The sequence below is a fragment of the Pristiophorus japonicus genome, chromosome 4 (assembly GCF_044704955.1).
Source record: "Pristiophorus japonicus isolate sPriJap1 chromosome 4, sPriJap1.hap1, whole genome shotgun sequence".
Taxonomy (NCBI): domain Eukaryota; kingdom Metazoa; phylum Chordata; class Chondrichthyes; family Pristiophoridae; genus Pristiophorus; species Pristiophorus japonicus.
Window position 1 is genome coordinate 157,265,731 of NC_091980.1, and position 15,538 is coordinate 157,281,268.

At 45.0% G+C, this 15,538-nt stretch overlaps 1 protein-coding gene across 2 annotated transcripts in view; it reads right to left on the reverse strand.

Annotated features, from left to right (window-relative positions):
* The window catches only part of LOC139263127 (tau-tubulin kinase 2-like), a 269,673-nt gene that overhangs the window by 141,815 nt on the left and 112,320 nt on the right, over positions 1-15,538 (reverse strand). For both annotated transcript variants that reach the window (XM_070878715.1, XM_070878714.1), the window contains exon 4: positions 9,222-9,295. In XM_070878715.1, the coding sequence (XP_070734816.1) occupies positions 9,222-9,295 (74 nt within the window). The remainder of the gene's footprint in view (positions 1-9,221; positions 9,296-15,538) is intronic.

The following is a 15,538-nucleotide window of genomic DNA, read 5'->3' on the forward strand; positions in this document are numbered from 1 at the left end:
TCGGTGGCAGCTGTAACTCCGTGGGTAGCACAATCGCTTGAGTCAGAAGGTTGTGCGTTCAAGTCCCACTCCAGGGATTTGAGCACAAAAAGAAATCTAGGCCGGCGCTCCAGTGCAGTGCTGAGGGAGTGCTGCACTGTCGGGGGTGCCATCTATCGGATGAGACATTAAACCGAGGCCCCGTCTGCTCTCAGGTGGATGTAAAAGATCCCATGGCACTATTTTGATGAAAAGCAGGAGTTATCCCTCAGCGTCCTGGCCAATTTTTATCCCTCCACCGACATAATAAAAAACAGATTATCTGGTCATTATCACATTGCTGTTTGTGGAGCTTACAGTGCGCAAATTGGCTGCCGCATTTCCTATATTACAACAGTAACTACACTCCAAAAAGCACTTCATTGGCTGTAAAGCACTTCATTGGCTGTAAAGCGCTTTGAGACGACCAGTGGTTGCGAAAGGCGCATATAAATCCAAGTCTTCTTTTCTCAGCTTTGGGTAATTATATCCGCTGGCGACTGCCAAATTCTGCCTGCATCAGGTGCTGTGCAAACAGTGCAGAGTCAATGAAAAACTCAGCTTCTCCTTGCCTGCTCATCCCCTACAATACCTCCAGGTTTTCTGCTCTCAGCAACCACCAGGGAATCAATTCTGTGATCAATTGGTCACAGTCATAGTTGCCTCTGGCTGCATCCTGTTGCATTGCCGCACAATAATTAAAAAATAAAAAGACCGTCACCTTTTCAACGACTGCTGAAGGGACTAGTGGGGAAATTTTGATCACAATGCCAATTCAGAAGGAGCTGCATACACTCGTGTGACAAAAAGGTGCTAAATGTATGGGTACAAAAAATATTATGCAATTACAACAGGTGCAATTGATAATGAAGTGGTATTATCAGTGAAGAACTCTATAGGAATCTAGTCAAATGATTTGATAAACGAGTGGGGAAATGACAATTAAAAAAAAAATCCATTTTACTATAATCATGTGGCACAGCTACAGGTGGATCCAATGGATGGATTTACACCAATTTTCAAAGTTCAGTTCCCTGCGCCCCCAAAATGTTTCTTCTGCAGGCTGTTCATAATCAGAGAGCTGGAGTGGCAGAAGGATATGGGGGAGTGGGGGTGCAAGAGGTGAGAGAAGAAAGAGACAAATGCCACCAACATCACATCATGTGATGCACTTCGGGGCGACATCGGAGCCGAAGGCCACTTACCGCCAAAAAGGCCACTTACCGCCAGAAAGCAGCGGCCAGGTGGTGGAGTCGAGCGGCTGCCGACTTCCGGTCCAATGGCTGCCACGATCAAAATTCACCTCGGGAAATTTTCGGGCGTACCCACATCCGCGCCGCTGCTGCCGACCATCTGAAACGCGCACCGTCGCTCTCCCGCACCTCCGTGTCACCCTCCCGCGAAATTTAGTTGGAAAAAAAAAAAATCACAGATCCGCCACACGGTGCCCACGACAGCTTTTTCTGTCGGTGCATCTTGTTTTCTGTGCGAGAACCACGACAGCGTGGCAGCCCGTGGCGGCCATGTTTTTTTTGCCAACCAACTTCCCGATTGGCCGGACAATTATGGCCCAGGTTTCGGCCGGGCCGCCAATAGGCGGCCCTGGCACCACCTCTTGGGTGCCAGGCCGCTAGCCTGGCCAAAACACTCCCTGGTGTCTAAGGATAAATAATCACTGCTTGTCTCCCCTTTAAATGAGGGGAGACACATGGTGACTCACACATGCACCGACGTCAGCACTGAGTCTGTCCTGCCCCCACTTCCACCCCTCGAGAGTATTTACTGCCGCACTTCCACCACCATTATGACCAACATCTGGTCCATTCCCAAAAAATTGTCAAAGAACTTAAAATGGATCAATAATCCCTCGTGCCTGATGCGACGTTAAAAACACTTAGAAAACGGTAGGTGTGCCAGGTTTCTGGCGGGGATTAATTTCTACCCCATCACCTTTTCCTTTCTCTATATGGAGGGCCCAATTACACAGGTACAAAAGACTGATGGAATACCTCCAAATGAGACAAGCATGTCAGTGATTCCCTATAAAAATTTGCAATCTCAATTATTGTCAGGAAAACATACCGAGTGCATGCTGGGTACTTCACCAAAGGAAGCAAGGAATAAAAGTAAACCAGTGGACCTCACTTGCTAGTTAGAGAAAGGTGCTACCCAACTTCTCAGATGGGGAATAATGTATGGCTCCAGATAAAGTATAGGGAGAGAAAACAATAATACAAAATGAGGTTTGGAGTACAATTTCTTCAAGATGATATCTATCAGTACTGCTCAAAATTCTGTTAATAGTAAAAAAAAATCACAGTGAACTGAATTTGCTAGTACATGTGTGGCACCCCAAATCCGGAACCCTCAGGACCGAGGCCGTTGTGGATTTTGGAACGTCTTTGACGTCACGAATCCGGAAACACCTGAGCCCAGGTTCAGGTATTTCCGGATTTCGGAACATCAGAAGGGGGGGGGGGGGGGGGGGGGGGTTGCTCGGCAGGTGATGAGGTTGTCGGGCAGGCCCCGGGGAAGAGCTTGGGCGGGCCCCGGCACCTAGGAGATATTCGGGCGGGGCCGCAGGAAAGAGTTCGGGCGGGGCCCCGTCGCCGAAGAGCTGGTCGAGTGGCCTCATCGCGGAGGTGGTGTTCGGGCGGGCCGGCGAGGAGGCCTTGAGATAAGGGCAGTGGCAGCAAGGCAAGGCCAGAGATCGGGCAGCGGCAAGGCGAGGGACGGTGAGGCAAGGTCCAAGGTCAGGCAGCGGCAGTACCACGAGGTCGGTAGATTCGGATTCTGGAACATATTATGGATTCCAAACTGCCCTGCCAATCGGTCTGGAGTCCAGATTCTGGAACTCCGGATTTTGGACGCTCAACCTGTATCTAAAATGGTGCTCTATACACAGCAATGACCTCACATGCTTAGAGGTTTCCTGGTTTGTAAGCAATTAGAAGAATGCCTTTCTGACAGTAATAGCCCATTCCAAGTATATTATTGAGGTCACTAACTGGAGGGTGTCATCAGCTCCGGACTCCAGGTAAAAGACACAATCGGGTAATCTGGCCTTATGTTTTAGTAATACCTGTAATATGTTAGACAATTTAATACAAACTAAAAGTGGAATAAGGTATATTGCAGAAGTTAGAGACTCCGCAAACGATGCAGGGTATAAAGACAAACAGTAAAAGGATATTTTACATCACAGCAAATTAAACTTCAACACTTCCAAAAGAAATTCTGGTCATTACAAAAGTCATTTAATTCGACGAAACACAAATCAAATACATTTCCACAGACATTAAGATAAACATGAATTGTAATAAATTATTTTATTTATCCAAGGAATCAAGGGATATGGGGATAGTGCAGGCAAGTGGAGTTCAGGTAGGTCAGCCAAGATCTTATTAAATGGCAGAGCAGGCTCAAGGGACCAAATGGCCTACTCCTGCTCCTATTTCTTATGTCTTATGGATTTCCAGAAGGCATTCGATAAGGTGCCACATAAAAGGTTACCGCACAAGATAAAAGCTCACTGGATTGGGGGTAATATATTAGCATGGATAGAGGATTGGCTAACAGAAAGTCGGGATAAATGGGTCATTTTCCGGTTGACAAACATTGACTAGTGGGGTGCCACAAGGATTGGTGCTGGGTCCTCAACTATTTACAATCTATATTAATGACTTGGATGAAGGGACAGAGTGCAATGTAGCCAAGTTTGCTGATGATACAAAGATGAGTGGGAAAGCAAATTGTGAGGAGACACAAAATCAGTAAAGGGATATAGACAGGCTAAGTGAGTAAGCAAAAATTTGGCAGATGTAGTATAATGTGGGAAAATGTGACGTTATCCACTTTGGCATAAAAAAATAGAAAAGCAAATTATAATTTAAATAGAGAAAAATTGCAAAGTCCTACAGTACAGAGGGACCTGGGATTCTTGTGCATGAAACACAAAAAGTTAGGTGCAGCAAGTAATCAGGAAGGCAAATGGAATGTTGGCCTTTTTTGCAAGGGGGATGGTGTATAAAAGCAGAGAAGTTCTGCTACAACTGTACAGGGTATTCGTGATGCCACACCTAGAGTACTGCGTACAGTTTTGGTCTCCGTATTTAAGGAAGGATATACTTGCATTGGGCGCTGTTCAGAAAAGGTTCACTAGGTTGATTCAGGAGATGAGGGGGTTGACTTATGAAGATAGGTTGTGCCTATATGCCAGTGAGAGGTGATCTTATCGAAACATGCAAGATAACGAGGGGGTTCGACAAGGTGGATACAGAGAGGATATTTCCACTCATAGGGGGAACTAAAACTAGAGGACATAGTCTCAGAATAAGGGGCCACCCATTTAAAACTGAGATGAGGAGGAATTTCTTCTCTGAGGGTTGTAAATCTATGGAATTCTCTGTTCCAAAGAGCTGTGGAGGCTGGGTTATTGAATATATTTAAGGCAGAAATAGACAGGTGAGCGATAAGGGAATAAAGGGTTATGGGGAGCGGGCAGAGAAGTGGGAGAGTGTCAATATTGAATGGCGGAGCAGGTTTGAGGGGTCAGGTGGCCTACTCCTGCTCCTAGTTATGTTCTTCTGCTTAGAATAAAGACAAATTCATTAAAATAACCCTGCTCCAAGGTGCATTAGAAGCTAGGTACAGATTGAACCTCCCTTATCCTGAACCCTTGGGACCTGGCCTGTTCTGGATAAGGGATTTTTCCGGACGAGGGGTGGTCATGTTAATTTGGATGGTACAGGTACTGAGCAAGGGGATATCAGGGCTGGCTGGCTTGGGGCTGGGAGTGCGGCAGATAGATCATGGGGGGTGCGGTGGATCGCAGGGTCAGGACAGTGATTGCGGGAGTCGGCAGCGAGGAAGGACTTCAATTTGTTCATAAGAACAGAAGAATTAGGAACAGGAGTAGACCATCTAGCCCCTCGAGCCTGCTCCGCCATTTAAAAAGATCATGGCTGATCTGGCCGTGGACTCAGCTCCACTTACCCGCCCGCTCCCCATAACCCTCAATTCCCTTATTGGTTAAAAAACTATCTATCTGTGATTTGAATACATTCAATGAGCTAGCCTCAACTGCTTCCTTGGGCAGAGAATTCCACAGATTCACAACCCTCTGGGAGAAGATATTCCTTTTCAACTCGGTTTTAAATTGGCACCCCTGTATTTTGAGGCTGTGCCCCCTAGTTCTAGTCTCCCCGACTAGTGGAAACAACCTCTCTGCCTCTATCTTGTCTATCCCTTTCATTATTTTAAATGTTTCTATAAGATCACCCCTCATCCTTCTGAACTCCAACGAGTAAAGACCCAGTCTACTCAATCTATCATCATAAGGTAACCCCCTCATCTCCGGAATCAGCCTAGTGAATCGTCTCTATACCCCCTCCAAGGCTAGTATATCCTTTCTTAAGTAAGGTGACCAAAACTGCACGCAGTACTCCAGGTGCGGCCTCACCAATACCTTGTACAGTTGCAGCAGGACCTCCCTGCTTTTGTACTCCATCCCTCTTGCAATGAAGGCCAACATTCCATTTGCCTTCCTGATTACCTGCTGTACCTGCAAACTAACTTTTTGGGATTCATACACAAGGACGCCCAGGTCCCTCTGCACCGCAGCATGTTGTAATTTCTCCCCATTCAAATAATATTCCCTTTTACTGTTTTTTTTTCCCCCAAGGTGGATGACCTCACATTTTCCGACATTGTATTCCATCTGCCAAACCTTAGCCCATTCACTTAACCTATCTAAATCTCTTTGCAGCCTCTGTCCTCTACACAACCTGCTTTCCCCACTAATCTTTGTGTCATCTGCAAATTTTGTTACACTACACTCTGTCCCCTCCTCCAGGTCATCTATGTATATTGTAAACAGTTGTGATCCCAGCACCGATCCCTGTGGCACACCACTAACCTGATTTCCAACCTGAAAAAGACCCATTTATCCCGACTCTCTGCTTTCTGTGAGCCAGCCAATTCTCTATCCATGCTAATACATTTCCGCTGACTCCGCGTACCTTTATCTTCTGCAGTAACCTTTTGTGTGGCACCTTATCGAATGCCTTTTGGAAATCTAAATACACCACATCCATCGGTACACCTCTCTCCACCATGCTCATTATATCCTCAAAGAATTCCAGTAAGTTAGTTAAACATGATTTCCCTTTCATGAATCCATGCTGCGTCTGCTTGATTGCACTATTCCTATCCCGCTATTTCTTCCTTAATGATAGCTTCAAGCATTTTCCCCACTACAGATATTAAACTAACCGGCCTATAGTTACCTGCCTTTTGTCTGCCCCCTTTTTTAAAGAGGCGTTACATTAGCTGCTTTCCAATCCACTGATACCTCCCCAGAGTCCAGAGAATTTTGATAGATTATAACAAATGCATCTGCTATAACTTCCGCCATCTCTTTTAATACCCTGGGATGCATTTCATCAGGACCAGGGGACTTGTCTACCTTGAGTCCCATTAGCCTGTCCAGCACTACCTCCCTAGTGATAGTGATCGTCTCAAGGTCCTCCCTGCCCACATTCCCGTGACCAGCAATTTTTAGCATGGTTTTTGTGTCTTCCACTGTGAAGACCGAAGCAAAATAATTGTTTAAGGTCTCAGCCATTTCCACATTTCCCATTACTAAATCCCCCATCTCATCTTCTAAAGGACCAACATTTACTTTAGTCACTCTTTTCCGTTTTATATATCAGTAAAAGCTTTTACTATCTGTTTTTATGTTTTGCACAAGTTTACTTTCGTAATCTATCTGTCCTTTCTTTATTGCTTTCTTAGTCATACTTTGCTGTCGTTTAAAATTTTCCCAATCTTCTAGTTTCCCACTAACCTTGGCCACCTTATACGCATTGGTTTTTAATTTGATACTCCTTTATTTCCTTGGTTATCCACGGCTGGTTATCACTTCTCTTACCGCCCTTCTTTTTCACTGGAATATATTTTTGTTGAGCACTATGAAAGAGCTCCTTAAAAGTCCTCCACTGTTTCTCAATTGTGCCACCGTTTAGTCTGTGTTCCCAGTCTACTTTAGCTAACTCTGCCCTCATCCCACTGTAGTCCCCTTTGTTTAAGCATAGCACGCTCGTTTGAGACACTACTTCCTCACCCTCAATCTGTATTACAAATTCAACCATACTGTGATCACTCATTCCGAGAGGATCTTTTACCAGTAGATCGTTTATTATTCCTGTCTCATTACACAGGACCAGATCTAAGATAGCTTGCTCCCTTGTAGGTTCTGTAACATACTGTTCTAAGAAACAATCCCGTATGCATTCTATGAATTCTTCCTCCAGGCTACCCCGTGCGATGTGATTTGACCAATCGATATGTAGGTTAAAATCCCCCATGATTACTGCCATTCCTTTTTCACATGCCTCTATTATTCCCTTGATTATTGTCCGCCCCACTGTGAAGTTATTATTTGGGGGCCGATAAACTACGCCCACCAGTGACTTTTTCCCCTTACTATCTCTAATCTCCACCCACAATGATTCAACATTTTGTTCATTAGAGCCAATATCATCTCTCACAACTGCCCTGATATCATCCTTTATTAACAGAGATACCCCATCTCCTTTCCCTTCTTGTCTATCCTCCCGAATTGTCAGATACCCCTGTATGTTTAATTCCCAGTCTTGGCCACCTTGCAACCACGTTTCTGTAATGGCCACCAAATCATACCCATTTGCAATGATTTGTGCCGTCAACTCATTTACTTTATTTCGAATGCCGAGTGCGTTTAGATAGAGTGTTTTAATACTAGCTTTTAAACCATGATTTTTAGTTTTGACCCCTCCTGCAGCCCCTTTATCTTCATACATATTGTCCCTTCCTATCACCTTGTGGTTTACACTTACCCCAGTGCTACTCTGCTCTGTTGCCTCCTGCCTTTTGCATTCTTTCTTGGGGTCCTGTTCATCCGCGCTCTCACCCACTAACTAGCTCAGAGCCCCTCCTGGGTTCCGAATACTTCTCGCATTGAGGCACCGAGCTTTCAGGCTTGCCTTTTTATTACACTTTGACCCTTTAGAATTTTGCTGTACATTGGCCCCTTTTTGTTTTTCGCCTTGGGTTTCTCTGCCCTCCACTTTTACTCATCTCCTCTCTGTCCTTTGCTTCTGTCTCCATTTTGTTTCCCTCTGTCTCCCTGCATTGGTTCCCATCCCCCTGCCATATTAGTTTAACTCCTCTCCAACAGCACTAGCAAACACTCCCCCTAGGACATTGGTTCCGGTCCTGCAGACCGTCCGGTTTGTACTGGTCCCACCTCCCCCAGAACCGGTTCCAATGCCCCAGGAATTTGAATCCCTCCCTGCTGCACCACTGCTCAAGCCACGTATTCATCTGCGCTATCCTGCGATTCCTACTCTGACTAGCACGTGGCACTGGTAGCAATCCCGAGATTACTACTTTTGAGGTCCTACTTTTAAAATTTAGCTCCTAGCTCCTTAAATTCGTCTCGCAGGACCTCATCCCTTTTTTTTACCTATGTCGTTGGGACCAATGTGCACCACGACAACTGGCTGTTCTCCCTCCCTTTTTAGAATGTCCTGCACCCACTCCGAGACATCCTTGACCCTTGCACCAGGGAGGCAACATACCATCCTGGAGTCTCGGTTGCGGCCGCAGAAACGCCTATCTATTCCCCTTACAATTGAATCCCCTATCACTATCGCTCTCCCACTCTTTTTCCTGCCCTCCTGTGCAACAGAGCCAGCCACGGTGCCATGAACTTGGCTGCTGCTGCCCTCCCCTGGTGAGTCATCCCCCTCAACAGTACTCAAAGCAGTGTATCTGTTTTGCAGGGGGATGACCGCAGGGGACCCCTGCACTACCTTCCTTGCACTGCTCTTCCTGCTGGTCTTCCATTCCCTAGCTGGCTGTGGACCCTTCACCTGCGGTAAGACCAACTCGCTACACGTGCTACTCACGTCATTCTCAGCATTGTGGATGCTCCAGAGTGAATCTACCCTCAGCTCCAATTCCACAACGCGGTCAGTCAGGAGCTGGAGGCGGATACACTTCCCGCACACGTAGTCGTCACGTTGGAGTTTGAATGGCCAGGAATGGTTCTGGATAAGGGAGCTCTGGTTAAGGGGGGCTCAACTTCAAGAACAAAGTGATAAAGAAACTTTTAGTTGCTGTACATTAAAATGTAGATGGTGCTTTTTAAATAAACTTACCTGCAGCTGCATAACAACATAATTAAATCTGTCATTTCTTCCACAGCCAATAAATCTACAAACGTGATCCTTCCCTATTGTAAAGAGGGAAAAAAAAATCTCCATCAGCAATTGCACTTGAGAGAATGTGACAAAAACTGAAACATGGTGCAGATACTGCACAACAGGAAATTGCAATAATTGACAAACCCCAGACATAATCCATCCAATAGCATTAATTTCACTACTTCGTCGCTGAGTGCACTCCTGGGAGAATTATTCAGTACAGCTGATCCTGCACTGGACAATAAATTGTAGTTTGTAGTCCATGGTGAACATCAATGGTAAGAATGGAAGACCATAATACAGGAGGCATAACTGCAGAGTTGGATGAAATGCTCTTAAGATTTAGTAATATTTATAAGGATTACTCCTTTCATCTGGAGTCGATTAATTAATTGATGACAAACACATAGGCTAGAAGCTTAGGTTAAACATAACCTTCCTATTTTGATGTTCTTACAACACGGGGCATATGTCAATTTACCAGACATTAGTCTAAACAGTTGAACAAGTTACGGTTACAATATAATGTACCTTTACTTTACCAGTAATCCTCACCAAGAAATATACATAATACGGTTAAGCTAGTAAGTTCCCATTTTCTTAGTAAATGCTAAAAATGAATTACATTTGAAATGGTTTACTTATTGAATAGCCTGGATAGTACAAAAGCAGCATCTGGATGTGTATGCATAAAATTAAATCTTTTAGTCAAAGTCAATTCAATATTCCTCATGAATTTGTAATGGACTATGGAAATAAGTTCTATACCAGCCCTATTAAAAATGAATGGATAGCTGTGCTTGAAGCAGCATCTGATGGCCATTTTTATGTACAATCCATTCCTCTACCAATTATCTACTCAGCCATTCTGCATCAGAATATTTCTAATCATGAAAATTTGGATGTTGGAAAAAAATTGACAATTGGTTGAGAAGTAGGAGACATAGGGGTGAAATTAGTTATCGCCACATTTGGGGGGTGGTAACATCTGAGATGTGTGAAACTTAGCGCCAGGCGCGGAAGTTCCACCCCTCTTGAAAAATTCGGGTTACCGCCCCCAGAAGGAAGTAGAATGCTAAGTCAAGTGCTCCACTTCCTGCCAGAGGTGCTAACGGGGCAGACGCCTTCGCAGTGCTGCACACTGGGCCATGCAGTGCTGCCGCGTGCGAGGGGCTCTTCCTTCACTTAATGGGAACGGCGTACGCTGCTAACTCTGCAGAAGGAAAACGGACCTACCTGGAGCACGGGGGAGCGGGGGTGCCGCGCGATCAGCCTGGCGCTCAAGCAGAGTGCCGGGCTGAGCGATCGCAGCCAGGACCCCGTGAGAAAAGGGAGCAGCAGCGGGAAACACAAGCTAAGTACCCTCCGCCCCCCCACCCCCCCACCCCAGGCCTGCTTTTACCAGTGTAAGCATTATAAAAGATATTTAAAAAAGTGATAACATTTAATTTTTCTATTAAAAACACTGTCCATTAACGCAAGTTTATTTTTAACCCTATTAAATCATATTTAAAAAAATTCTGAAAACTATTTAATTTAATTTCAATTAATTTTAAATGGGAGGTGTTTTTTTTAAATTTATGTGCTGTGCTTGTGTTTTGGGGGGTATTCTCATTGATAGTAATGGGAGCTCTGTACAAACGGAACTCACCATTATTATCAATGAGAACACTCCTCATTCATTGGTGGTCCGGCCCATGTGATCCCAAGTTGTGCTTATGTTCCTGGGATGTGAGAGCCCATACGCTGAGCTGCGCATCTAAGCCTCGGGGAGCAAGTGTTCTTTCCTCCAGGAACACCAGGTAATTTTGTCAAAAAAAAACGGTCAATAAAAAGGTACACACTGTAGGAGTACAGAAAAACAATCAACCTCCAGCAGTGTAAACTTCAGCAAACACTGCTTACAGGGAAACAAATTACTTCCCTCCCACAGCTCCACTAGTAGCGAATCAAGAAATTGTTTTGATTTGGCAGCCTTGTCACAATTACGGAAACCAAACTGACACAAACCTGCTGCAGGCCATTTTTAGAAATGTCTAGTTGAAATATCTGACCTATTCCAACTTCTAGGACCCCCTCAACCTCCTTGAATACATTTTGAGGCACTGGGTACCAGATGCAGATCTTTCTCATCTTCTCCATGTTTGTTGGACTGAATTTCAGCCTGGACACAGGCCAGACGTCATCTGTAACCAATGTCACAGAAACATAGAAAATAAATAGGTGCAGGAGTAGGCCATTCAGCCCTTCGAGCCTGCACCACCATTCAATATGATCATGGCTGATCATGCAAATTCAGTACCCCATTCCTGCTTTCTCTCCATACCCCTTGATCCCTTTAGCCAAAAGGGTCACATCTAACTCCATTTTGAATAAATCAAACAAACTGGCCTCAACAATTTTCTGTGGTAGAGAATTCCACAGGTTCACAATTCTCTGAGTGAAAAAGTTTCTCCTTATCTCAGTCCTAAATGGTTTACCCCTTATCCTTAGACTGTGATGCCTAGTTCTGAAATCCCCAACATCGGGAACATTCTTCTTGCATCTAACCTGTCCAGTCCTGTCAGAATTTTATATGTTTCTATGAGATCCCCTCTCATTCTTCTAAATTCCAGTGAATATAAACCTAGTCGATCCAGTCTTTCTTCATATGTCAGTCCTGCCATCCTGGGAATCAGTCTGATGAACCTTCGCTGCACTCCCTCAATAGCAAGAATGTCCTTCCTCAGATTAGGAGACCAGAACTGTACACAATATTCAAGGTGTGGCCTCACCAAGGCCCTGTACAACTGCAGTAAGACTTTCCTGCTCCTATACTCAAATTCTCTCTCTATGAAGGCCAACATGCCATTTGCCTTCTTCACCGCCTGCTGTACCTGCATGCCAACTTTCAATAACTGATGTACCATGACACCCGGGTCTCGTTGCACCTCCCCTTTTCCTAATCTGTCACCATTCAGATAATATTCTGCGTTCCTGTTTTTGCCACCAAAGTGGATAACCTCACATTTATCTACATTATACTGCATCTGCCATGCATTTGCCCACTCACCTAACCTGTCCAAGTCACCTTGCAGCCTCTTAGCATCCTCCTCACAGTTCACACTGCCACACACTTAGTGTCATCCGCAAACTTGGAGACATTAATGTATATTGTAAATAGCTGGGGTCCCAGCACTGAACCTTGCGGCACCTCAATAGTCATTGCCTGCCATTCTGAAAAGGACCCGTTTATTCCTACTCTTTGCTTCCTGTCTGCTAACCAGTTTCCTATCCACATCAATACATTTCCCCAATAACATGTGCTTTAATTTTGCACACCAATCTCTTGTGTGGGACCTTGTCAAAAGCCTTTTGAAAGTTCAAATACACCACATCCACTGGTTCTCCCTTGTTCACTCTACTGGTTACATCCTCAAAAAATTCCAGAAGATTTGTCAAGCATGATTTCCCTTTCATAAATCCATGTTGGCTTGGACTGATCCTGTCACTGCTTTCCAAATGCGCTGCCATTACATCTTTAATAATTGATTCCAACATTTTCCCCACTACTGATGTCAGGCTAACCAGTCTATAATTCCGTTTTCTCTCCCTCCTTTTTTTAAAAAGCGGGGTTACATTAGCTACCCTCCAATCCATAGGAACTGATCCAGAGTCAATAGAATGTTGGAAAATGACCACCAATGCATCCACTATTTCTAGAGCCACTTCCTTAAGTACTCTGGGATGCAGACTATCAGGCCCTGGGGATTTATCAGCCTTCAATCCCATCAGTTTCCCTAACACAATTTCCTGACTAATAAGGATTTCCTTCAGTTTCCTCCTCCTCGCTAGACCTTCGGTCCCCTATTATTTTCGGGAGGTTATCAGTGTCTTCCTTGGTGAAGACAGAGCCAAAGTATTTGTTCAATTGGTCTGCCATTTCCTTGTTCCCCAGTATGAATTCACCTGATTCTGACTGCATTAGTCTTCGCTAATCTTTTTCTCTTTACATATATATATAGAAACTTTTGCAGTCAATTTTTATGTACCCTGCAAGCTTACTCTCCTATTCTATTTTCCCCCTCCTAATTAAATCCCGAGTCCTCCTCTGCTAGATTCTAAATTTCTTCCAGTCCTCAGGTTTGTTGCTTTTTCTGGCCAATTTATATGCCTCTTCCTTGGATTTAACACTATCCCTAATTTCCCTTGTTAGCCATGGTTACCTTATCCTTTTTATTTTTATGTCAGACAGGGATGTACAATTATTGTAGTTCATCCATGTGATCTTTAAATGTCTGCCATTGCCTATCTACCGTCAGCCCTTTAAGTATCATTCGCCAGTCTGTCCTAGCCAATTCACATCTCATACCATCGAAGTTACCTTTCTTTAAGTTCAGGTCCCTAGTCTCTGAATTAACTGTGTCACTCTCCATCTTAAAATGAAGAATTGTACCATATTATGGTCACACTTCCCCAAGGGGCCTTGCACGACCAGATTGCTAATTAATCCTCTCATTATACAAGACCCAGTCCCTTCTTCACGGATGACACTTGGCTGCTTATTTACTTAACTACTTATGAATTCAATTTGTTTGCAAATCTCTAATATAATTGGCTCTGTGATAGACAAGCGACTGCATCTTCCCATTTGTTCCAAGTATTAGCTCTCGTTGACTGCGGAATTAGCTGCTCCTAGATGGGGCAGCATTTGGGCACCAAGATTCACCTCAGTGCACTTGGGGTAGGAGTGAGATAAATCAGCCAGGCTTCCCACTTCTGTTTGAAACTGCACAAGATCAGGATCAACAGTAAAACAGCATGTCAATGCTAAAGTAAAGTACAGAAAATGTTGGAAATCTCAGCAAGTCAGGTAGCATCTATGGAGAGAAACAAAGTTAACGTTTCAGCGCGATGACCCTTAGTCAGAACTGTCAAAAGTTCAAAATATGAAAGATTCTTCAGGAAGGGAAAGGGGAAAGAGGAGGAAACAACAAAAGGGAAGGTCTGTGATAGGGTGGAAGGCAGGAGAGATTTGAGACACAAAGGGAATGGATAATGGGCCAAATTGAGATGGCAATGGTACAAGTTAGGAAACAAACGATAAGTCTAGGTAGGGTGCGAATGGCAGAATTACCAGCTGCCATGGGAAACAGAAAAAATAAAGGGGGGGGGGGTTATTTTTTAAAAAAAGGGGAGGAAAGGGAACAAACTATAGGCAGAGGTTATGGTTTGAAATTGTTGAACTCTATGTTGAGTCCAGAAGGCTGACTGGTTAGGTTCACAGCCTGCCAATACTGCATGGCTACTTGGGTGAACTATCAGAGGACTGTTGGGACTCATGGAACAATACCTCAAAGAGTTGATGCTTTAGAAGAGGAAAGAAAATGGAGAGAAGGGACGAAAGAAAGTATTAAAACTGCATATATTCGTCATCATCTATATTTCAGAATTTTCTCCCTTAGTGCATTTCTGTACAAGATCATGGGGCCGAAATTGCCCCTGCAGATAAAGCCTCTGGCTTCCGGAAAAGCCACGCGTATTGGCCACCGACTCTCCATGATGGGGCCATTTTATAAATTACCCTACCTCAAGAGCGGAGTGGTGCCCGGGACCGCTCCGCCCGTTTTCCCGCGGCGGCGTGCACATGCTGACCCCTTAACGACTGGCGGGGACGCCCCCGCGAAATTGGCCCTTACCCGACATTGCCCTGCCCACGGGAGGGGCCCCACCGCTGGCCAGTGCCTCAGACAGCTTTTGCTGTCGGTGCACTCTCTGGGAAATGGCGGCACGGCCACCCTTAAAGGGGAGGGTGCACTGCCATGGCCGTCATGTTATTTTTCTTTTGTCGGCCGACAAATATGCCTCCGGGTTCAGCTGGGCCTCCAACAGGCAGTCTGGCAACCCCTCTTGGGTGCCAGGTCACTGGCCCGGCCAAAACCCTCCCTGGTGGCCCAGTGGGCCTAACTAAAATATCTGCAGAGTTCGCAGCGGCTCTCCCCTTTAACTGAAGGGGAGAGACATTGTAATGTGCCAGTATGATGATGTCATCAGTGCGCCGCTCCGCTCCCACTGTGCACTTGAAGTGCCATAACCCACAGGACTATGGACTAAGAGTTGGAAAATGGGATTAGGCTGGATGGTTCTTGGTCAGCTGGTGCGGACAATATGGGCCAAAATGGCCTCCTTCTGTGCTGTAAGTTTCTACGATTCTATGAATCCGCCCCCATGATGATCCACTTCTGCCCCGCTGGAAAAAAAAAACCCGAGGTGCTGAATTTCGCCAGATAGAC